This window comes from Panulirus ornatus, chromosome 12, assembly GCF_036320965.1.
Source record: "Panulirus ornatus isolate Po-2019 chromosome 12, ASM3632096v1, whole genome shotgun sequence".
Classification (NCBI taxonomy): domain Eukaryota; kingdom Metazoa; phylum Arthropoda; class Malacostraca; order Decapoda; family Palinuridae; genus Panulirus; species Panulirus ornatus.
Window position 1 is genome coordinate 35,093,932 of NC_092235.1, and position 25,546 is coordinate 35,119,477.

At 45.4% G+C, this 25,546-nt stretch overlaps 1 protein-coding gene across 1 annotated transcript in view; it reads right to left on the reverse strand.

The window, feature by feature from the left end:
- The window catches only part of LOC139752247 (uncharacterized), a 119,665-nt gene that overhangs the window by 81,550 nt on the left and 12,569 nt on the right, over nt 1-25,546 (reverse strand). Inside the window, exon 3 of the mRNA XM_071668281.1 lies at nt 13,883-14,013. Within this exon, the coding sequence (XP_071524382.1) occupies nt 13,883-14,013 (131 nt within the window). The remainder of the gene's footprint in view (nt 1-13,882; nt 14,014-25,546) is intronic.

Below are 25,546 nucleotides of genomic sequence, written 5' to 3' on the forward strand. Positions count from 1 at the left end.
CCCATTCCTCCCCCACTCCCCTTACTTCCATTGTTCTCACCTTTTTCCATTCTGTACTCAGTCTCTCCTGGTACTTCCTCACACAAGTCTCCTTCCCAAGCTCACTTACTCTCACCACTCTCTTCACCCCAACATTCACTCTTCTTTTCTGAAAACCCAAGCAAATCGTCACCTTAGCCTCCACAAGATAATGATCAGACAGTTGCACCTCTCAGCACATTAACATCCAAAAGTCTCTCTTTCGCGCGCCTGTCAATTAACACGTAATCCAATAACGCTCTCTGGCCATCTCTCCTACTTACATACGTATACTTATGTATATCTCGCTTTTTAAACCAGGTATTCCCAATCACCAGTCCTTTTTCAGCACATAAATCTACAAGCTCTTCACCATTTCCATTTACAACACTGAACACCCCATGTATACCAATTATTCCCTCAACTGCCACATTACTCACCTTTGCATTCAAATCACCCATCACTATAACCCGGTCTCGTGCATCAAAACCACTAACACTCATTCAGCTGCTCCCAAAACACTTGCCTCTCATGATCTTTCTTCTCATGTCCAGGTGCATATGCACCAATAAATACCCATCTCTCTCCATCAACTTTTAGTTTTACCCGTATCAATCTAGAATTTACTTTCTTACACTCTATCACATACTCCCACAACTCCTGATTCAGGAATAGTGCTACTCCTTCCCTTGCTCTTGTCCTCTCACTAACCCCTGACTTTACTCCCAAGACATTCCCAAACCACTCTTCCCCTTTACCCTTTAGCTTCGTTTCACTGAGAGCCAAAACATCCAGGTTCCTTTCCTCAAACATACTACCTATCTCTCCCTTTTTCTCATCTTGGTTACATCCACACACGTTTAGACACCCCAATCTGAGCCTTCGAGGAGGATGAGCACTTCTCGAGTGACTCCTTATTCTGTTTCCCCTTTTAGAAAGTTAAATTACGAGGGGAGGGTTTCTGGCCCCCCGCTCCCGTCCCCTTTAGTCGCCTTCTACGACACGTGAGGAATGCGTGGGAAGTATTCTAAATCCCCTATCCCCAGATATATATATATATATATATATATATATATATATATATATATATATATATATCTCATTTTTTTTTTTTAATTTTCCAAAAGAAGGAACAGAGAAGAGGGCCAGGTGAGGATATTACCTCAAAGGCCCAGTCCTCTGCTCTTAACGCTACCTCGCTATCACGGGAAATGGCGAATAGTATGAAAAAAAAAAAAAAAAAAAATATATATATATATATATATATATATATATATATATATATATATATATATATATATATATATATATATATATATACATTTCCTTTTTCCATAGCCAGAGGTTGAACCATTATGTGACATTAATTTTTTTCATTCATTTCAAGCTAGAAGTTTCAGTTTTCTAAATTGTTTTTTACATTTCTCATATGTATATATATGTATGTGTGTGTGTGTGTGTATATGTGCGTATGTATGTGTATGTGTGTGTATGTGTATATGTATATTTCTTTTTTCTTCTTTCAAACTATTCGCCATTTCCCGCGTTAGCGAGGTAGCGTTAAGAACAGAGGACTGGGCCTTGGAGGGAATATCCTCACCTGGCCCCCTTCTCTGTTCCTTGTTTTGGAAAATTAATATATATATGTATATATATATGTATATCATCCCTGGGGATAGGGGTGAAAGAATACTTCCCACGTATTCCTCGCGTGTCGTAGAAAGCGACTAGAGGGGACGGGAGCGGGGGGCCAGAAATCCTCCCCTCCTTGTAGTAACTTTCTAAAATGGGAAACAGAAGAAGGAGTCACGCGGGGAGTGCTCATCCTCCTCGAAGGCTCAGAGTGGGGTGCCTAAATGTGTGTGGATGTAACCAAGATGTGAAAAAAGGAGAGATAGGTAGTATGTTTGAGGAAAGGAACCTGGATGTTTTGGCTCTGAGTGAAACGAAGCTCAAGGGTAAAGGGGAAGAGTGGTTTGGGAATGTCTGGGGAGTAAAGTCAGGGGTTAGTGAGAGGACAAGAGCAAGGGAAGGAGTAGCAATACTCCTGAAACAGGAGTTGTGGGAGTATGTGATAGAGTGTAAGAAAGTAAATTCTCGATTAATATGGGTAAAACTGAAAGTTGATGGAGAGAGGTGGGTGATTATTGGTGCATATGCACCTGGGCATGAGAAGAAAGATCAAGAGAGGCAAGTGTTTTGGGAGCAGCTGAATGAGTGTATTGGTGGTTTTGATGCACGAGACCGGGTCATAGTGATGGGTGATTTGAATGCAAAGGTGAGTAATGTGGCAGTTGAGGGAATAATTGGTATACATGGGGTGTTCAGTGTTGTAAATGGAAATGGTGAAGAGCTTGTAGATTTATGTGCTGAAAAAGGACTGATGATTGGGAATACCTGGTTTAAAAAGCGAGATATACATAAGTATACTTATGTAAGTAGGAGAGATGGCCAGAGAGCGTTATTGGATTACGTGTTAATTGACAGGCGTGCGAAAGAGAGACTTTTGGATGTTAATGTGCTGAGAGGTGCAACTGGAGGGATGTCTGATCATTATCTTGTGGAGGCTAAGGTGAAGATTTGTATGGGTTTTCAGAAAAGAAGAGTGAATGTTGGGGTGAAGAGGGTGGTGAGAGTAAGTGAGCTTGAGAAAGAGACTTGTGTGAGGAAGTACCAGGAGAGACTGAGTACAGAATGGAAAAAGGTGAGAACAATGGAAGTAAGGGGAGTGGGGGAGGAATGGGATGTATTTTGGGAATCAGTGATGGATTGCGCAAAAGATGCTTGTGGCATGAGAAGAGTGGGAGGTGGGCTGATTAGAAAGGGTAGTGAGTGGTGGGATGAAGAAGTAAGAGTATTAGTGAAAAAGAAGAGAGAGGCATTTGGACGATTTTTGCAGGGAAAAAATGCAATTGAGTGGGAGATGTATAAAAGAAAGAGACAGGAGGTCAAGAGAAAGGTGCAAGAGGTGAAAAAAGGGCAAATGAGAGTTGGGGCGAGAGAGTATCATTAAATTTTAGGGAGAATAAAAAGATGTTCTGGAAGGAGGTAAATAAAGTGCGTAAGACAAGGGAGCAAATGGGAACTTCAGTGAAGGGCGCAAATGGGGAGGTGAAAACAAGTAGTGGTGATGTGAGAAGGAGATGGAGTGAGTATTTTGAAGGTTTGTTGAATGTGTTTGATGATAGAGTGGCAGATATAGGGTGTTTTGGTCGAGGTGGTGTGCAAAGTGAGAGGGTTAGGGAAAATGATTTGGTAAACAGAGAAGAGGTAGTGAAAGCTTTGCGGAAGATGAAAGCCGGCAAGGCAGCAGGTTTGGATGGTATTGCAGTGGAATTTATTAAAAAAGGGGGTGACTGTATTGTTGACTGGTTGGTAAGGTTATCTAATGTATGTATGACTCATGGTGAGGTGCCTGAGGATTGGCGGAATGCGTGCATAGTGCCATTGTACAAAGGCAAAGGGGATAAGAGTGAGTGCTCAAATTACAGAGGTATAAGTTTGTTGAGTATTCCTGGTAAATTATATGGGAGAGTATTGATTGAGAGGGTGAAGGCATGTACAGAGCATCAGATTGGGGAAGAGCAGTATGGTTTCAGAAGTGGTAGAGGATGTGTGGATCAGGTGTTTGCTTTGAAGAATGCATGTGAGAAATACTTAGAAAAGCAAATGGATTTGTATGTAGCATTTATGGATCTGGAGAAGGCATATGATAGAGTTGATAGAGATGCTCTGTGGAAGGTATTAAGAATATATGGTGTGGGAGGAAAGTTGTTAGAAGCAGTGAAAAGTTTTTATCGAGGATGTAAGGCATGTGTACGTGTAGGAAGAGAGGAAAGTGATTGGTTCTCAGTGAATGTAGGTTTGCGGCAGGGGTGTGTGATGTCTCCATGCTTGTTTAATTTGTTTATGGATGGGGTTGTTAGGGAGGTAAATGCAAGAGTTTTGGAAAGAGGGGCAAGTATGAAGTCTGTTGGGGATGAGAGAGCCTGGGAAGTGAGTCAGTTGTTGTTCGCTGATGATACAGCGCTGGTGGCTGATTCATGTGAGAAACTGCAGAAGCTGGTGACTGAGTTTGGAAAAGTGTGTGGAAGAAGAAAGTTAAGAGTAAATGTGAATAAGAGCAAGGTTATTAGGTACAGTAGGGTTGAGGGTCAAGTCAATTGGGAGGTGAGTTTGAATGGAGAAAAACTGGAGGAAGTGAAGTGTTTCAGATATCTGGGAGTGGATCTGGCAGCGGATGGAACCATGGAAGCGGAAGTGGATCATAGGGTGGGGGAGGGGGCGAAAATCCTGGAGGCCTTGAAGAATGTGTGGAAGTCGAGAACATTATCTCGGAAAGCAAAAATGGGTATGTTTGAAGGAATAGTGGTTCCAACAATGTTGTATGGTTGCGAGGCGTGGGCTATGGATAGAGTTGTGCGCAGGAGGATGGATGTGCTGGAAATGAGATGTTTGAGGACAATGTGTGGTGTGAGGTGGTTTGATCGAGTGAGTAACGTAAGGGTAAGAGAGATGTGTGGTAATAAAAAGAGCGTGGTTGAGAGAGCAGAAGAGGGTGTTTTGAAGTGGTTTGGGCACATGGAGAGGATGAGTGAGGAGAGATTGACCAAGAAGATATATGTGTCGGAGGTGGAGGGAACAAGGAGAAGTGGGAGACCAAATTGGAGGTGGAAGGATGGAGTGAAAAGGATTTTGTGTGATCGGGGCCTGAACATGCAGGAGGGTGAAAGGAGGGCAAGGAATAGAGTGAATTGGAGCGATGTGGTATACCGGGGTTGACGTGCTGTCAGTGGATTGAATCGGGGCATGTGAAGCGTCTGGGGTAAACCATGGAAAGCTGTGTAGGTATGTATATTTGCGTGTGTGGACGTATGTATATACATGTGTATGGGGGGGGGGGGGTGGGGCCATTTCTTTCGTCTGTTTCCTTGCGCTACCTCGCAAACGCGGGAGACAGCGACAAAGTATAATGAATAAATAGATAATATATATATAAATATATATATATATATATATATATATATATATATATATATATATATATATATATATATATATATTTCAAACTATTCGCCATTTCCCGCATTAGCGAGGTAGCGTTAAGAACAGAGGACTGGGCCTTTGAGGGAATACCCTCACCTGGCCCCCTTCTCTGTTCCTTCTTTTGGAAAATTAAAAAAAAAACGAGAGGGGAGGATTTCCAGCCTCCCGCTCCCTCCCCCTTTAGTCGCCTTCTACGACACGCAGGGAATACGTGAGAAGTATTCTTTCTCCCCTATCCCTAGGGAGGTTAAGTTACTAGACAGAAAATCTTTTACAATTGCCAAAGAAATCACACCCTATTCTTCAGTGATGATCATACAAACACAATGACAGTGGCTTCATTCACAGTGTTACTATATGTAAGCATAGTTCAGTTCTGTACAACCATTAATAGGCAAGTACATACATATCTTCAGTAAAAAGACAAGAGTATTTTTTTCATTGTTTTGAGGGTCGAGAAAGGGCATGTGAAATGGGCAAGAATATTTCATCAGAGATGCTTCCATGGATAACTAGTGCCAGATGGTTCAACATCTTAAGAGGACAGATTAATAACAGTCATAACCAGCAGAGCTGACCAACAAAATATTGAAATATTTCAAATACCATTAATCCTTACAAAAAGTATTACAGTACAGTGTCTTGTAAAATATAACAATGAACAGGCTTATAAACCAAGCTTATGAACCTAACACAATGAGGAACCCACTATATATATATATATATATATATATATATATATATATATATATATATATATATATATATATATATATATATATATATATATATATATATATATATGTGTATATATATATATATATATATATATATATATATATATATATATATATATATATATATATATATATATATATATATATATATATATATATATATATATATATATATATATATATATATATATATATATATATATATATATATATATATATATATATATATATATATATATATATATATATATATATATATATACATATATATATATATATATATATATATATATATATATATATATATATATATATATATATATATATATATATATATATATATATATATATATATATATATATATATATATATATATATATATTGGAAAGGATCACAATTTTGCGCGCGGATAAGTATATTAACATGAGTCCACAAGGAAAATGAAACACGATAAGTTCCCAAGTCCACTTTCATGTAATAATCACATCAACAGGGGAGACACAATACAGAAATATAAAAGTCGGTTCATATACAACGAAGGAAGGTAGCTAAGACGCCATTTACTAAACTTTTGTGTCTTCCCCGAAAGTGCAGTTGGGAACTTATCGTGTTTCATTTTCCCAGTGAACTCATAAGAATATATATATATATATATATATATATATATATATATATATATATATATATATATATATATATATATATATATATATATATATATATATATATATATATATATATATATATGGTGACTGAGTTTGGTAAAGTGTGTGGAAGAAGAAAGTTGAGAGTAAATGTGAATAAGAGCAAGGTTATTAGGTACAGTAGGGGTGAGGGTCAAGTCAATTGGGAGGTGAGTTTGAATGGAGAAAAACTGGAGGAAGTGAAGTGTTTTAGATATCTGGGAGTGGATCTGTCAGCGGATGGAACCATGGAAGCGGAAGTGGATCATAGGGTGGGGGAGGGGGCGAAAATTTTGGGAGCCTTGAAAAATGTGTGGAAGTCGAGAACACTATCTCGGAAAGCAAAAATGGGTATGTTTGAGGGAATAGTGGTTCCAACAATGTTGTATGGTTGCGAGGCGTGGGCTATGGATAGAGATGTGCGCAGGAGGATGGATGTGCTGGAAATGAGATGTTTGAGGACAATGTGTGGTGTGAGGTGGTTTGATCGAGTAAGTAACGTAAGGGTAAGAGAGATGTGTGGAAATAAAAAGAGCGTGGTTGAGAGAGCAGAAGAGGGTGTTTTGAAATGGTTTGGGCACATGGAGAGAATGAGTGAGGAGAGATTGACCAAGAGGATATATGTGTCGGAGGTGGAGGGAACGAGGAGAAGAGGGAGACCAAATTGGAGGTGGAAAGATGGAGTGAAAAAGATTTTGTGTGATCGGGGCCTGAACATGCAGGAGGGTGAAAGGAGGGCAAGAAATAGAGTGAATTGGAGTCATGTGGTATACAGGGGTTGACGTGCTGTCAGTGGATTGAAGCAAGGCATGTGAAGCGTCTGGGGTAAACCATGGAAAGCTGTGTAGGTATGTATATTTGCGTGTGTGGACGTGTGTATGTACATGTGTATGGGGGGGGGGGGGGTTGGGCCATTTCTTTCGTCTGTTTCCTTGCGCTACCTCGCAAACGCGGGAGACAGCGACAAAGTATAAAAAAAAAAAAAAAAAAAAAATATATATATATATGTATATATATATATATATATATATCCCTGGGGATAGGGGATTAAGAATACTTCCCACGCATTTCTCACGTGTCGTAGAAGGCGACTAAAGGGGACGGGAGCGGGGGGCCAGAAACCCTCCCCTCGTATTTTAACTTTCTAAAAAGGGAAACAGAAGAAGGAGTCACGCGAGGAGTGCTCATCCTCCTCGAAGGCTCAGACTGGGGTGTCTAAATGTGTGTGGATGTAACCAAGATGAGAAAAAGGGAGAGATAGGTAGTATGTTTGAGGAAAGGAACCTGGATGTTTTGGCTCTCAGTGAAACGAAGCTAAAGGGTAAAGGGGAAGAGTGGTTTGGGAATGTCTTGGGAGTAAAGTCAGGGGTTAGTGAGAGGACAAGAGCAAGGGAAGGAGTAGCACTATTTCTGAATCAGGAGTTGTGGGAGTATGTGATAGAGTGTAAGAAAGTAAATTCTAGATTGATACGGGTAAAACTAAAAGTTGATGGAGAGAGATGGGTGATTATTGGTGCATATGCACCTGGGCATGAGAAGAAAGATCGTGAGAGGCAAGTGTTTTGGGAGCAGCTGAATGAGTGTGTTAGTGGTTTTGATGCACAAGACCGGGTTATAGTGATGGGTGATTTGAATGCAAATGTGAGTAATGTGGCAGTTGAGGTAATAATTGGTATACATGGAGTGTTCAGTTTGTAAATGGAAATGTTGAAGAGTTTGTAGATTTATGTGCTGAAAAAGAACTAGTGATTGGGAATACCTGGTTTAAAAAGCGAGATATACATAAGTATTCGTATGTAAGTAGGAGAGATGGCCAGAGAGCGTTATTGGATTACGTGTTAATTGATAGACTCACGAAAGAGAGACTTTTGGATGTTGATATGGTGAGAGGTGCAACTAGAGGGATGTCTGATCATTATCTTGTGGAAGCAAAGGTGAAGATTTGTGGGGGTTTTCAGAAAAGAAGAGAGAATGTTGGGATGAAGAGAGTGGTGAGAGTAAGTGAGCTTGGGAAGGAGACTTATGTGAGGAAGTACTAGGAGAGACTGAGTACAGAATGGAAAAAGGTGAGAACAAAGGAGGTAAGGGGAGTGGGGGAGGAATGGGATGTATTTAGGGAAGCAGTGATGGATTGCTCAAAAGATCTTGTGGCATGAGAAGCGTGGGAGGTGGGTTGATTAGAAAAGGTAGTGAGTGGTGGGATGAAGAAGTAAGATTATTAGTGAAAGAGAAGAGAGAGGAATTTGAACTATTTTTGCAGGGAAAAAATGCAAATGAGTGGGAGACGTATAAAAGAAAGAGGCAGGAGGTCAAGAGAAAGGTGCAAGAGGTGAAAAAGAGGGCAAATGAGAGTTGGGGTGAGAGAGTATCATTAGATTTTAGGGAGAATAAAAAGATGTTTTGGAAGGAGGTAAATAAAGTGCGTAAGACAAGGGAGCAAATGGGAACTTCAGTGAAAGGGGCTAATGGGTAGGTGATAACAAGTAGTGGTGATGTGAGATGGAGATGGAGTGTGTATTTTGAGGGTTTGTTGAATGTGTTTGATGATAGAGTGGCAGATGTCGGGTATCTTGGTCGAGGTGGTGTGCAAAGTGAGAGGGTTAGGGAAAATGATTTGGTAAATAGAGAAGAGGTAGTAAATGCTTTGCGGAAGATAAAAGCCGGCAAAGCAGCAGGTTTGGATGGCATTGCAGAGGAATTTATTAAAAAAGGGGGTGACTGTATTGTTGACTGGTTGGTAAGGTTATTCAATGTATGTATGATTTATGGTGAGGTGCCTGAGGATTGGCGGAATGCTTGCATAGTGCCATTGTACAAAGGCAAAGGGGATAAGAGTGAGTGCTCAAATTACAGAGGTATAAGTTTGTTGAGTATTCCTGGTGAATTAAATGGGAGGGTATTGATTGAGAGGGTGAAGGCATGTACAGAGCATCAGATTGGGGAAGAGCAGTGTGGTTTCAGAAGTGGTGGAGGATTTGTGGATCAGGTGTTTGCTTTGAAGAATGTATGCTAGAAATACTTAGAAAAACAAATGGATTTGTATGTAGCATTTATGGATCTGGAGAAGGCATATGATAGAGTTGATAGAGATGCTCTGTGGAAGGTATTAAGAATATATGGTGTGGAAGGCAAGTTGTTAGAAGCAGTGAAAAGTTTTTTTCGAGGATGTATGGCATGTGTACGTGCAGGATGAGAGGAAAGTGATTGGTTCTCAGTGAATGTAGGTTTGTGGCAGGGGTGTGTGATGTCTCCATGGTTGTTTAATTTGTTTATGGATGGGGTTCTTAGGGAGGTGAATGCAAGAGTTTTGGAAAGAGGGGCAAGTATGCAGTCTGTTGTGGATGAGCGAGCTTGGGAAGAGAGTCAGTTGTTGTTCGCTGATGATACAGCGCTGGTGGCTGATTCATGTAAGAAACTGCAGAAGCTGGTGACTGAGTTTGGTAAAGTGTGTGGAAGAAGAAAGTTAAGAGTAAATGTGAATAAGAGCAAGGTTATTAGGTTCAGTAGGGTTGAGGGTCAAGTCAATCGGGAGGTAAGTTTGAATGGAGAAAAACTGGGGGAAGTAAAGTGTTTTAGATATCTAGCAGTGGATCTGGCAGCGGATGGAACCATGGAAGCGGAAGTGAATCATTGGGTGGGGGAGGGGGCGAAAATTCTGGGAGCCTTGAAGAATGTTTGGAAGTCGAGAACATTATCTCGGAGAGCAAAAATGGGTATGTTTGAAGGAATAGTGGTTCCAACAATGTTGTATGGTTGCGATCCGTGGGCTATGGATAGAGTTGTGCTCAGGAGGGTGGATGTGCTGGAAATGAGATGTTTGAGGGCAATATGTGGTGTGAGGTGGTTTGATCGAGTAAGTAATGTAAGGGTAAGAGAGATGTGTGGAAATAAAAAGAGTGTGGTTGAGAGAGCAGAGGAGGGTGTTTTGAAATGGTTTGGTCACATGGAGAGAATGAGTGAGGAAAGATTGACCAGGAGGATATATGTGTCAGAGGTGGAGGGAACGAGGAGAAGTGGGAGACCAAATTGGAGGTGGAAAGATGGAGTGAAAAAGATTTTGAGTGATCGGGGCCTGAACATGCAGGAGGGTGAAAGGCGTGCAAGGAATAGAGTGAATTGGAACGATGTGGTATACCGGGGTCGACGTGCTGTCAATGGATTGAAATAGGGCATGTGAAGCGTCTGGGTTAAACCATGGAAAGTTTGTGGGGCCTGGATGTAGAAAGGGAGCTGTGGTTTCGTTGCATTATTACATGGCAACTAGAGACTGAGTGTCAACGAATGTGGCCTTTGGTGTCTTTTCCTAGCGCTACCTCGCACACATGAAGGGGGAGGGGGTTGTTATTCCATGTGTGGCGGGGTGGCGATGGCCACAAATAAAGGCAGACAGTATGAATTATGTACATGTGTATATATGTATATGTCTGTGTGTGTATATATATGTGTACATTGAGATGTATAAATATGTATATTTGCGTGTGTGGACGTGTATGTATATACATGTGTATGTGGGCGGGTTGGGCCATTCTTTCGTCTGTTTCCATGCGTTACCTCGCTAACGCGGGAGACAGCGACAAAGCAAAATAAATGAATGAATAAATATATATATTTATATATATATATATATATATATATATATATATATATATATATATATATATATATATATATATATATATGTGTGTGTGTGTGTGTGTGTGTGTGTGTGGATGGGCCATTATACGTCTGTTGTCTGGCGTTACCTTGCTGGTGTGGGAAACAGCGATTAAGTGTAATGAACGAATAACATTCATATAACTTTTGATGGTTGTTATACTTGCTTCCATTTTGAGTTGACTGTTATACTTGCATGGAGCCTGGGATGATTATCATACTTACATGCAGCCTGGGATGGTTATCATACTTACCTGCAGCCTGGGATGGTTATCATACTTACATGCAGCCTGGGATGATTATCATACTTACATGCAGCCTGGGATGATTATCATACTTACATGCAGCCTGGGATGATTATCATACTTACATGCAGCCTGGGATGGTTATCATACTTACCTGCAGATTGGGATGGTTGTCATACTTACGTGCAGCCTGGGATGGTTATCATACCTGCAGCCTGGGATGGTTATCATACTTACCTGCAGCCTGGGATGGTTATCATACTTTCCTGCAGCCTGGGATGGTTGTCATACTTACATGCATCCTGGGATGGTTGTCATACTTACCTGCAGCCTGGGATGGTTGTCATACTTTCCTTCAGCCTGGGATGGTTGTCATACTTACCTGCAGACTGGGATGATTATCATACTTACATGCGGCCTGGGATGGTTATCATACTTACCTGCAGCCTGGGATGGTTGTCATACTTACCTGCAGCCTGGGATGGTTATCATACTTACCTGCAGCCTGGGATGGTTGTCATACTTACATGCAGCCTGGGATGGTTGTCATACTTACATGCAGCCTGGGATGGTTATCATAGTTACCTGCAGCCTGGGATGGTTGTCATACTTACCTGCAGCCTGGGATGATTATCATACTTACATGCAGCCTGGGATGGTTATCATACTTACCTGCAGCCTGGGATGGTTGTCATACTTACATGCAGCCTGAGATGGTTGTCTTACATGCAGCCTGGGATGGTTGTCATACTTACCTGCAGCCTGGGATGGTTATCATACTTACATGCAGCCTGGGATGGTTGTCATACATGCAGCCTGGGATGGTTGTCATACTTACATGCAGCCTGGGATGGTTGTCATACTTACGTGCAGCCTGGGATGGTTATCATACTTACATGCAGCCTGGGATGGTTGTCATACTTACCTGCAGCCTGGGATGGTTATCATACTTACCTCCAGCCTGGGATGGTTGTCATACTTACATGCAGCCTGGGATGGTTGTCATACTTACATGCAGCCTGGGATGGTTATCATACTTACCTGCAGCCTGGGATGGTTGTCATACTTACATGCAGCCTGGGATGATTATCATACTTACATGCAGCCTGGGATGGTTATCATACTTACCTGCAGCCTGGGATGGTTGTCATACTTACATGCAGCCTGGGATGGTTGTCTTACATGCAGCCTAGGATGGTTGTCATACTTACCTGCAGCCTGGGATGGTTATCATACTTACATGCAGCCTGGGATGGTTGTCATACTTACATGCAGCCTGGGATGGTTGTCATACTTACATGCAGCCTGGGATGGTTGTCATACTTACGTGCAGCCTGGGATGGTTATCATACTTACATGCAGCCTGGGATGGTTGTCATACTTTCATGCAGCCTGGGATGGTTGTCATACTTACATGCAGCCTGGGATGGTTGTCATACTTACATGCAGCCTGGGATGGTTGTCTTACATGCAGCCTAGGATGGTTGTCATACTTACCTGCAGCCTGGGATGGTTATCATACTTACATGCAGCCTGGGATGGTTGTCATACTTACATGCAGCCTGGGATGGTTTTCATACTTACATGCAGCCTGGGATGGTTTTCATACTTACGTGCAGCCTGGGATGGTTATCATACTTACATGCAGCCTGGGATGGTTGTCATACTTTCATGCAGCCTGGGATGGTTGTCATACTTACATGCAGCCTGGGATGGTTGTCATACTTACATGCAGCCTGGGATGGTTGTCAAACTTACATGCAGCCTGGGATGATTATCATACTTACCTGCAGCCTGGGATGGTTATCATACTTACCTGCAGCCTGGGATGGTTGTCATACTTACATGCAGCCTGGGATGGTTGTCTTACATGCAGCCTGGGATGGTTGTCATACTTACATGCAGCCTGAGATGGTTGTCATACTTACATGCAGCCTGGGATGGTTGTCATACTTACATGCAGCCTGGGATGGTTATCATACTTACCTGCAGCCTGGGATGGTTATCATACTTACCTGCAGCCTGGGATGGTTGTCATACTTACATGCAGCCTGGGATGGTTGTCTTACATGCAGCCTGGGATGGTTGTCATACTTACATGCAGCCTGGGATGGTTATCATACTTACCTGCAGCCTGGGATGGTTGTCATACTTACATGCAGCCTGGGATGGTTGTCATACTTACCTGCAGCCTGGGATGGTTATCATACTTACATGCAGCCTGGGATGGTTATCATACTTACCTGCAGCCTGGGATGGTTATCATACTTACATGCAGCCTGGGATGGTTGTCTTACATGCAGCCTGGGATGGTTGTCATACTTACCTGCAGCCTGGGATGGTTATCATACTTACATGCAGCCTGGGATGGTTATCATACTTACCTGCAGCCTGGGATGGTTATCATACTTACATGCAGCCTGGATGGTTGTCATACTTACCTGCAGCCTGGGATGGTTATCATACTTACATGCAGCCTGGGATGGTTATCATACTTACATGCAGCCTGGGACGAGCCTGGCGTGGTCCAGTATGAGGCGTAGGTCTTGCTCCTTTTCGTCCTCGGACGAGGTTTGAGAGTACCATCCTGATGCCAGGCCAGGCGCCCGGCACCCCAGCAGCAGACACACCTGTGTTGCAGGCGGGTGAGGTCATAGCACATATGTGGCATGGACGTGTGAAGACTATCTGATATCACAAGAAGTACAAGAGTCATTTTAAAGGGATACCTCGAAGGTGGCGTATAATAACTCGATGGAAAAACATGGATTCACATAGATGACCTCATGTAGATGGCGTCGTATAGGTAGCGCCATGTAGATGGCTTCATGTAGATGGCGTCATGTAGGTTGCGTCATGTATGTGGCATCATGTAGGTGGCATCATGTAGATGGCGTCATGTAGGAGGTACCATGTAGTTGGTGTCATGTAGGTGGCGTCATGTAGGTGGCAACATGTAGGTGGCGTCATTTAGGTGGCGTCATGTAGATGGCGTCATGTAGGTGGCGTCATGTAGGTATCATCGTGTAGATTGCGTCATGTAGGTGGCGTCATATAGGTGGCGTCATATAGATGACGACATGTAAATGGCGTCATGTTCGTGGCTTCATGCAGATGGCGTCATGTAGATGGCGTCATGTAGATGGCATCATGTATGCGGCGTCATGTAGATGGCGTCATGTAGATGGCGTCATGTAGGTGGCGTCAGTGAGGTGACGTCATATAGATGGCGTCATGTAGATGGCGTCATGTTCGTGGCTCCATGTAGGTGGCGTCATGTAGGTGGCGTCAGGCAGATAGTGTCATGCAGATGGTATCATGTAGATGGCGTCATGTACATTGTGTCATGTAGGTGGCACCATGTAGGTGGCGTCATGAAAGTGGCGTCATGTAGGTGGCATCATGTATATGGTGTCATGTAGGTGGCATCATGTAGTCGGCGTCATGTAGGTGGCATCATGTAGGTGGCGTCATTTAGGCGGCGTCATTTAGATGGCGTCATGTAGATGTCGTCATGTAGGTGGCACCATGTAAGGTGTGTCCTGTAGGTGGCGTCATGTAGGTGGCATCATGTAGGTGGCGTCATGTAGGTGGCGTCATGTAGGTGGCGCCAAGTAGGTGGCATCATGTAGGTGGTGTCATGTAGATGGCGTCATGTAGATGGCGTCATGTAGGTGTCGTCATGTAGATGGCTACATGTAGATGGCGTCATGCAGGTAGCACCATGTAGGTGGCGTAAGTAAGTGGCGTCATGTAGGTGTCATATTGTAGATGGCGTCATGTAGGTAGCGCCATGTACGTGGCGTCATGTAGGTGGCGTCAAATAGGTGGCATCATGTAGGTGGCGTCATGTAGGTGGCATTATGTGGATGGTGTCATGTAGGTGGCGTCATGTAGATGGCGTCATGTAGATGGTGTCATGTCGGTGGCGTCATGTCGGTGGCGTCATGTAGTTGGCGTCATGTAGGTGGCATCATGTAGGTGGCGTCACTTAAGCGGCGTGATTTAGATGGTGTCATGTAGATGGCGTCATGTAGGTGGCACCATGTAGGTAGCGTCATGTAGGTGGCATCATGTAGGTGGTGTCATGTAGGTGGCGTCATGTAGGTGGCGCCATGTAAGTGGCATCATGTAGGTGGCGATTTGTAGATGGCGTCATGTCGATGGCGTCATGCAGATGGCGTCATTTAGGTGTCGTCATGTAGATGACGTCATGTAGATGGCGTTATGTAGATGGCACCATGTAGGTGGCGTAAGTAAATGGCGTCAAGTAGGTGTCATCATGTAGATTGCGTCATGTAGATGGCGTCATGGAGGTGGCGTCATGGAGGTGGCGCCATGTGCATGGCGACATGTAGGTGGCGTGAAATAGGTGGCATCGTGTAGGTAGCGTCATGTATTTGGCGTCATGTAGGTGGAATCATGTAGGTGGCGTCATGTAGGTGGCATCATGTGGATGGCGTCATATAGGTGGCGTTATGTAGATGGCGTCATGTAGATGGCGTCAGGTAGGTGGCGTCATGTAGGTGTCATATAGAGGGCGTCATGTACATAGCGTCATGTAGGTGGCCTCATGTAGGTGGCGACAAATAGGTTACGTCATGTAGATGGCGTCATGTAGATGGTGTCATATAGGTGGCGTCATGTAAGTGGCGTCATTTAGGTGAAATCATGTAGGTGGCACAAGTAAATGGCGTCAAGTAGGTGTCATCATGTAGATTGCGTCATGTAGATGGCGTCATGTAGATGGCGTCATGTAGGTGGCACCATGTACTTCGCGACATGTAGGTGGCGTGAAATAGGTGGCATCATGTAGGTGGTGCCAGGTATTCGGCGTCATGTAAGTGGCATCATGTAGGTGGCGTCATGTAGGTGGCATCATGTGGATGGCGTCATATAGGTGGCGTCATGTACATGGCGTCATGTAGATGGCGTCATGTAGGTGGCGTCATGTAGATGTCATAGAGAGGGCGTCATGTACATAGCGTCTTGTAGGTGGCCTTGTATAGTTGGCGCCAAATAGGTTACGTCATGTAGATGGCGTCATGTAGATGATGTCATGTAGGTGGCGTCATGTAGATGGCGTCATATAGGTAGTGTCATGCAGGTGGCGTCATGCAGATGGTGTCATGTAGTTGGCGTTATGTATGTAGCATCATGTAGGAGATGTCATGTAGGTGGCGTCATGTAAGAGGCATCATGTAGGTGGCGTCATGTAGGTGGCATCATGAAGATGGTGTCATATAGGAGGCGTCATATAGATGGCGTCATGTAGATGGTATCATGTAGGTGGCGCCATGTACGTAGCTTTATGTAGGTGACATCATGTAGGTGGCGTCATGTAGGCGGCGTCGTGTAGATTGCGTTATGTAGGTGGCACCATGTAGGTGGCGCCATGTACATAGCGACATGTAGGTGGCGTGAAATAGGTAGCATCATGTAGGTAGCGTCATGTATTTGGCGTCATGTAGGTGGCATTATGTAGATGGCGTCATGTAGGTGGCGTCATGTAGATGGCGACATGTAGATGGCGTCATGTAGATGGCGTCATGTAGGTGGCGTCAGTTAGGTGACGTCATATAGATGGCGTCATGTAGATGGTGTCATGGTCGTGGCTCCATGTAGGTGGCGTCATGTAGGTGGCGTCAGGCAGATAGTATCATGCAGATGGCATCATCTAGATGGCGTCATGTAGATTGTGTCATGTACGTGGCACCATGTAGGCGGCGTCATGAAAGTGGCGTCATGTAGGTGGCATCATGTAGATGGCGTCATGTAGGTGGCGTCATGTAGATGGCGTCATGTAGGTGGCGTCATGTAGTTGGCATCATGTAGGTGGCGTCATGTAGGAGGCATTATATTTAGGGTGTCATGTAGGTGGCATCATGTAGTTGGCGTCATGTAGGTGGCATCATGTAGGTGGCGTCATTTAGGCGGCGTCATTTAGATGGCGTCATGTAGATGTCGTCATGTAGGTGGCACCATGTAGGGTGTCATGGAGGTGGCGTCATGTAGGTGGCACCATGTAGGTTGCGGCCTGTAGGTAGCGTCATGTAGGTGGCGCCAAGTAGGTGGCATCATGTAGGTGGTATCATGTAGATGGCGTCATGCAGATGGCGTCATGTAGGTGTCGTCATGTAGGTGGCGTAAGTAAGTGGCGTCATGTAAGTGTCATCTTGTAGATGGCGTCATGTAGGTAGCGCCATGTACGTGGCGTCATGTAGGTGGCGTCAAATAGGTGGCATCATGTAGGTGGCGTCATGTATGTGGTATTATGTGGATGGTGTCATGCAGGTGGCGTTATGTAGATGGCGTCATGTAGATGGTGTCATGTCGGTGGCGTCATGTCGGTGGCGTCATGTAGTTGGCGTCATGTAGGTGGCATCATGTAGGTGGCGTCATATAGGCGGCGTGATTTAGATGGTGTCATGTAGATGCCGTCATGTAGGTGGCACCATGTAGGTAGCGTCATGTAGGTGGCATCATGTAGGTGGCGTCATGTAGGTGGCGTCATGTAGGTGGCGCAATGTAGGTGGCATCATGTACGTGGCGTCATGTAGATGGCGTCATGTAGATGGCGTCATGCAGATGGCGTCATGTACGTGTCAAGTAGATGGCGTCATGTAGATGGCGTCATGTAGGTGGCACCATGTAAGTGGCGTAAGTAAATGGCGTCAAGTAGGTGTCATCATGTAGATTGCATCATGTAGATGGCGTTATGTAGATGGCGTCATGTAGCTGGCGCCATGTACATGGCGACATGTAGGTGGCGTGAAATAGGTGGCATCATGTAGGTAGCGTTATGTATTTGTCGTCATATGGCGTCATGTAGATGGCGTCATGTAGGTGGCGTCATGTAGATGTCATAGAGAGGGCGTCATGTACATAGCGTCTTGTAGGTGGCCTTCTGTAGGTGGCGCCAAATAGGTTACGTCATGTAGATGGCGTCATGTAGATGGCGTCGTGCAGATGGCGTCATGAGGTGTCGTCATGTAGATGGCGTCATGTAGATGGCACCATATAGGTGGCACCATGTAGGTGGCGTAAGTAAATGGCGTCAAGTAGGTATCATCGTGTAGATTGCGTCATGTAGATGGCGTCATGGAGATGGCGTCATGTAGCTGGTGCCATGTACATGGCGACATGTAGGTGGCGTGAAATAGGTGGCATCGTGTAGGTAGCGTCATGTATTTGGCGTCATGTAGGTGGCATCATGTGGATGCCGTCATATAGGTGGCGTCATGTATTTGGCGTCATGTAGATGGCGTCAGGTAGGTGGCGTCATGTAGGTGTCATATAGAGGGCGTCATGTACATAGCGTCTTGTAGGTGGCCTCATACAGTTGGCGCCAAATTGGTTACGTCATGTAGATGGCGTCATGTAGATGGTGTCATATAGGTAGCGTCATGTAGATGGCGTCATTTAGATGCCGTCTTGTAGGTGGCGTCATGTATTTGGCGTCATGTATGTGGCGTCATGTAAGTGGCGTCATTTAGGTGAAATCATGTAGATGGCGTAAATAAATGGCGTCAAGTAGGTGTCATCAAGTAGATTGCGTCATGTAAATGGCGTCATGTGGATGGCGTCATGTAGGTGGCACCATGTACTTCGCGACATGTAGGTGGCGTGAAATAGGTGGCATCATGTAGGTGGCGTCAGGTATTTGGTGTCATGTAGGTGGCATCATGTAAGTGGCGTCATGTAGGTGGCATCATGTGGATGGCGTCATATAGGTGGCGTCATGTACATGGCGTCATGTATATGGCGTCATGTAGGTGGCGTCATGTAGATGTCATATAGAGGTCGTCATGTACATAGCGTCTTGTAGGTGGCCTTATGTAGGTGGCGCCAAATAGGTTACGTCATGTAGATGGCGTCATGTAGATAATGTCATGTAGGTGGCGTCATGTTGATGGCGTCATATAGGTGGTGTCATGCAGGTGGCGCCATGTAGATGGTGTCATGTAGTTGGCGTCATGTAGGTAGGTAGCATCATGTAGGAGGTGTTATGTAGGTGGCGTCATGTAAGTAGCATCATGTAGGTGGCGTCATGTAGGTGGCATCATGAAGATGGTGTCATGTAGGAGGCGTCATGTAGATGGCGTCATGTGGATGGTATCATGTAGGTGGCGCCATGTACGTAGCTTTATGTAGGTGGCGACATGTAGGTGGCATCATGTAGGTGGCGTCATGTAGGCGGCGTCGTGTAGATGGCGTTATTTAGGTGGCGCCATGTAGGTGGCGTCACGTAGATTGTGTCATGTAGATGGGTCATGTAGGTGGCATTATGTAAATGGCGTCATGTAGGTGGCGTTATATAGATGGCGTCATATAGATCGCGTCGTGTAAATGGCCTCATGTTCGTGGCTCCATGTAGATGTCGTCATGTAGGTGGGATCATGTAGGTAGCATCATGTAAGTGGTGTCATGTAGGTGGCATCATGTAGGTGGCGTCATGTAGAAGGCGTCATGTAGGTCGCGTCATGTAGGTGTCGTCATGTAGATGGCGTCATGTAGATGACGTCATGTAGGTGGCGCCATTTAGGTGGCGTCCTGTAAGTGACGTCATGTAGGTGGTATCATGTACATGAAGTCATGTAGGTGGCGTCATGTACATGGTGTCATGTAGATAGCGTCACGTAGGTGGCACCATGTAGGTGGCACCATGTAGGTGGCGTCATTTAGGTGGCATCATGTAGGTGGAGTCATGTACTTAGCGTCATGTAGGTGGCATCATGTAGGTGGCTTTATGTAGGTGGCATGATATAGATGGCATCATGTAGGTGGCGTCATGTAGATTGCGTCATGTAGTAGGCGTCATGTAGGTGGCGTCATGTAGATGGCGTCATGTAGGTGGCGTCATGTATGTGGCGCTATGTGTGTGGTGTCATGGTGGTGGCGTTATGTAAGCGGCATCATGTAGTTGGCGTCATGTAAGTGTATCATGTGATTGGTGTCATGTAGGTGGCGTCATGTACATGGCGTCATGTACATGGCGTTATGTAGGTGGCGCCATGTAGGTAGCGTCATGTAGGTGGCTTTAGATATGTGGCATCATGCAGGTGGCGTTATGTAGGTATCGTCAGGTAGATGGCGTCATGTAGATGACGTCATATAGGTGGCACCATGTAGGTAGTGTCATGTAGGTGGCGTCATGAGGGTGGCATCATGTAGATGGCGTCATGTTGGTGGCGTCATGTAGGCTTTATGTAGGTGGACTCATGTAGGAGGTATCATGTAGGTGGAGTCATGTACTTGGCGTCATGTAGAAGGCATCATGTAGATGGCTTGATGTAGGTGGAGTCATATAAGTGGCGTCATGTAGATGGCGTCATGTAGGTGGCGTCATGTAGATGGCGTCATGTAGATGGCGTCATGTAGATGGCGTCATGTTGGTGGCATCATGTTGGTTGCGTCATGTAATGGCGTGATGTAGATGGCGTCATGTAGGTGGCGTCATGTAGGTGGCGTCATATAGATGGCCTCATGTAGATGGCGTCATGTTTGTGGCTCCATGTAGATGGCGTCATGTAGATGGTGTCAAGTAGGTGGCGTCATGTAGGCGGCGCTATGTAGATGGCGTCATGTATAATTGCGTCATGTCTGTGGCATCATGTAGGTGGCGTCATGTAGATGGCGTCATGCAGATGGTGTCATGCATATGGCTTCATGTAGATGCCGTCCTGTACATGGCGTCATGTAGGTGGCAACACGTAGGTGGCGTCATGTGAGTGGCGTCATGTAGGTGGCATCATGTAGATGGCATCATGTAGGTGGCGTCATGTTTGTGGCATGTAGATGGTTTCATGTGGGTGGCGTCATGTAGTTGGAGTCATGTAGATGGCGTCATGTACATGACGTCATGTAGGTGGCACAATGTAGGTGGCATCATGTAGGTTGCGTCATGTAGGTGGCTTCATGTAGGTGGCTCCATGTAGGTGGCATCATGTAGATGGCGTCATGTAGATGGCGTCATGCAGATGGCGTCATGCAGATGGCGTCATGTAGGTATCGTCATGTAGAATGGTGTCATTTAGATGGTGTCATGTAGGTGGCACCATGTAGGTGGCGTACGTAAGTGGCGTCATGTAGGTGTCATCATGGAGTTGGTGTCATGTAGGTGGCATCATGTAGATGACGTCATGTAGATGGCGTCATGTAAGTGGCGTCATGTAGGTGACGTCAAATAGGTGGCATCATGTAGGTGGCGTCTTGTATTTGGCATAATGTAGTTGGCATCATATAGGTGGCATCATATAGGTGAGATCATGTGGATTGCGTCATTTAGGGGGTGTCATGTAGATGAAATCATGTAGGTGGCGTCATACAGATGGCGTCATGTAGATGGCGTCATGGAGATCGCATCATGTAGGTGGCGGCATGTAGATGGCATCTTTTAGATGCGTCATGTAGGTGGCGCCATGTAGGTGGCGTCAAATAGGAGGCGTCATTTAGATGGTGTTATGTAGATGACGTCATGTAGGTGGTGTCATGTAGATGGCGTCATGTTGGTGACGTCATGTAGGTGGCATCATGTTGATGGCGTAGTATAGATGGCGCCCTGTAGATGGCGTCATGTAGGTATCATATAGAGAGCGTCATGAACATTGCGTCTTGTAGGTAGCGTCATGTAGGTGGCGCCAAATAGGTTGCGTCATGTAGATGATGTCATGTAGATGGCGTCATATAGGTAGCGCCTTGTAAATGGCGTGATGTAGATGGCGTCATGTAGAGGGCGTCATGTAGATGGCGTCATGTAGGTGGCGTCATGTAAGTGGCGCCATGTAGGTGGCATAACGTACTTGGCATCATGTAGGCGGCGTCATGTAGATGGCGTCATGTAGGTGGCGTCATGTATGTGGCGCCATGTAGGTGCTGTCATGTAGGTGGTGTCATGTGGTTAGCATCATGTAAGTGGTGTCATGTAGGTGGCGTGATGTAAGCGGCATCATGTAGGTGGCGACATGTAGATGGCATCATGTAGATGGTGTCATGTAGGTGGCGATAGATAGAAGTTGTCATGTAGATGGCGTCATGTAGGTGGCGCCATGTAGGTAGCGTCATGTAGGTGTCGTGATGTACGTGGCATCATGCTGCCTGCGTCATATAGGGGGCGTCATGTAGATGGCGTCATGTAGATTCCGTCATGTAGGTGGCACCATATAGCTGGTGTCATGTAGGTGGCGTCATGTAGGCGGCATTATGTAGGTGGCTTCATGTACGTGGCGTCTTGTAGGTGACGCCATGTACGTGGCATCATGTAGGTGGCGTCACGTACATGGTGTCATGTAGATGGCGTTATGCAGATAGCTTCCTGCAGATGGCATGATGTAGATGGCGTCATGTAGGTGGCGCCATGTAGGTGGCGTCCTGTAAGTGGCGTCATGTACTTGGCACCATGTAGGTGGCGTCATGTAAACGGCGTCATGTAGATTGCCTCATTTAGATGGCGTCATATAGATGGCGTAATGTAGGTAGTTACCATGTAGGTGTCATCATGTAAGCGGCGTTATGTAAGCGGCGTCATTTAGGTGGCTCTATGTAGGTGGCATCATGTAGGTGACGTCATGTAGATGGCGTCATGTTTATGGCGTTAGCCAGATGGCGTTATGGAGATGGCGTCATGTAGGTGTCGTCATGTAGATGGCGTCATGTAGGTGGCACTATGTAGGTGGCGTAGGTAAGTGGCGTCATGTAAGTATCATCATGTAGATGGTGTCATGTAGGTGGCGTCATGTAGATGACGTCATGTAGATGGCGTCATATAGATCGCGTCATATAGATGGCGTCATGTTCGTGGCTCCATGTAGATGGCGTCATGTAGGTGGCATCAAGTAGGTAGCCTCATGTAGATGGTGGCATGCAGGTGGCATCATGTAAGTGGCGTCATGTAGGTGGCATCATGTAGATGGCGTTATGTAGGTTACATCATGTAGATGGCGTCATTTAGATACGTCATATAGATGGCGTCATGGAGTTGGCATCATGTAGGTGGCGTCATTTAGGTGGTATCATGTGGATGGCGTCATTTAGGTGGCGTCATGTAGACTGGGTCATATAGATGGAGTCATGTAGGTGGCGTCATGTAGATGGTGTCATGTAGATGGTGTCATGTAGGTGGCATCATGTAGGTGGCGTCATGTAGATGGCATCATGCAGATGGCGTCATGTAGGTGGCGCCATGTAGGTGGCGTCAAATAGGTGGCGTCATTTAGATGGTGTTATGTAGATGACGTCATGTAGGTGGTGTCATGTAGATGGCGTCATGTTGGTGGCGTCATGTAGGTGTCATCATGTGTATGGCGTCATATAGATGGCGCCATGTAGATGGATTCATGTAGGTGTCACGTAGAGGGCGTCATGTACATAGCGTCTAGTAGGTGGCGTCATGTAGGTGGCGCCAAATTGGTTGCGTCATGTAGATGGCGTCATACAGGTGGCTCCTTGTAGATGGCGTCATGTAGATGCGTCATATAGGTGGCGTCATGCAGATGGCGTCATGTGGATGGCGTCATGTAGGTAGCGTCATGTAGGTGGCGTCATGTATGTGGCATCATGTACTTGGCGTCATGTAGGTGCGTCATGTAGGTAGCGTCATGTAGGTGGTGTCATGTAGGTGGTGTCATGTAGTTAGCATCATGTAAGTGGTGTCATGTAGGTGGCGTCATGTAAGCGGTATTACGTTGGTGGCTTCATGTAGGTGGCATCATGCAGCTTGCGTCATGTAAGGGTCGTCATGTAGACGGCGTCATGTAGATGCCGTCATGTAGGTGGCACCATGTGGGTGTTGTCATGTAGGTGGCGTCGCGTAGGTGGCATCATGTAGGTGGCGTCATGTACGTGGCGTCATGTAAGTGGCATCATGTAGGTGGCGTCATGTAGATAGTGTCATGTAGATGGCGTCATGCAGATGGTGTCATGAAGATGGCTTCGTGTAGGTGTCGTCCTGTAGATGGCGTCATATACATGGCGTCATGTAGGTGGCACCAAGAAGGTGGAATCATGTAGGTGGCGTCATGGATGTGGCATGATGTAGTTGGCGTTATGTAGGTGGCGTCTTGTAGGTGGCATCATGTAGGTGACGTCATGTAGATGGCGTCATGTAGATTGCCTCATGTAGATGGCGTCATATAGATTGCGTCATGTAGGTGGCATCATTTAGGTGGCGCCATGTAGGTGGCGTCATGTAGATGGCGTCATGTAGGTGGCGTCGTGTAGATGGTGTCATGAAGATGGCTTCATGTAGGTGTCGTCATGTAGATGGCGTCATATACATGGCGTAATGTAGGTGGCACCATGTGGGTGGCATCATGTATGTGGCGTCATGTAGGTGGCGTCATTTAGGTGGCGCCATGTAGGTGGCATCATGTATGTGGCGACATGTAGATGGCGTTATGTTTATAGTCATACAGATGGCGTTATGCAGATGGTGTCATGTAGGTTCCGTCATGCAGATGGCGTCATGTAGGTGGCACCATGTAGGTGGCGTAAGTAAGTGGCGTCATGTAAGTGTCATCATGTGGATGGTGTCATGTAGGTGGCGTCATGTAGATGGCGTCATGTAGATGGGGTCATGTAGGTGGCGCCATATACGTGGCATCATGTAGGTTTCGTCAAATAGGTGGCATCATGTAGGTGGTGTCATGTAGGTGGTATCATGTGGATGGCGTCATGTAGGTGGCGTCATGTAGATGGAGTCATGCAGATGTCGTTATGTAAATGGCGTCATGCAGATGGCGTCATGTAGGTAGAGTCATGTAGGTGACGTCATATAGATGGCGTCATGTAAATTGTGTCATGTCCGTGGTTTCATGTATATGGCGTCATGTAGATGCCGTCATGTAGGTGGAGTTATGTAAATTGCATCATGTTAATGGCGTCCTTTCGGTGTCATCATGTAGGTGGCGTCATGTAGATGGCGTCATTTAGGTGGCACCATGAAGGTGGCGTCATGTAAGTGGAGTCATGTAGGTGGCATCATGTAGATGGCATCATGTAGATGGCGTCCTTTCGGTGGCATCATGTAGATGGCGTCATGTAGATGGCGTCCTGTAGGTGGTACCATGTAGGTGGAGTCATGTAATTGGAGTCAAGTAGGTGGCATCATGTAGATGACGTCATGTAGGTGGCATCATATACGTGGCGTCATGTAGGTGGCATCAT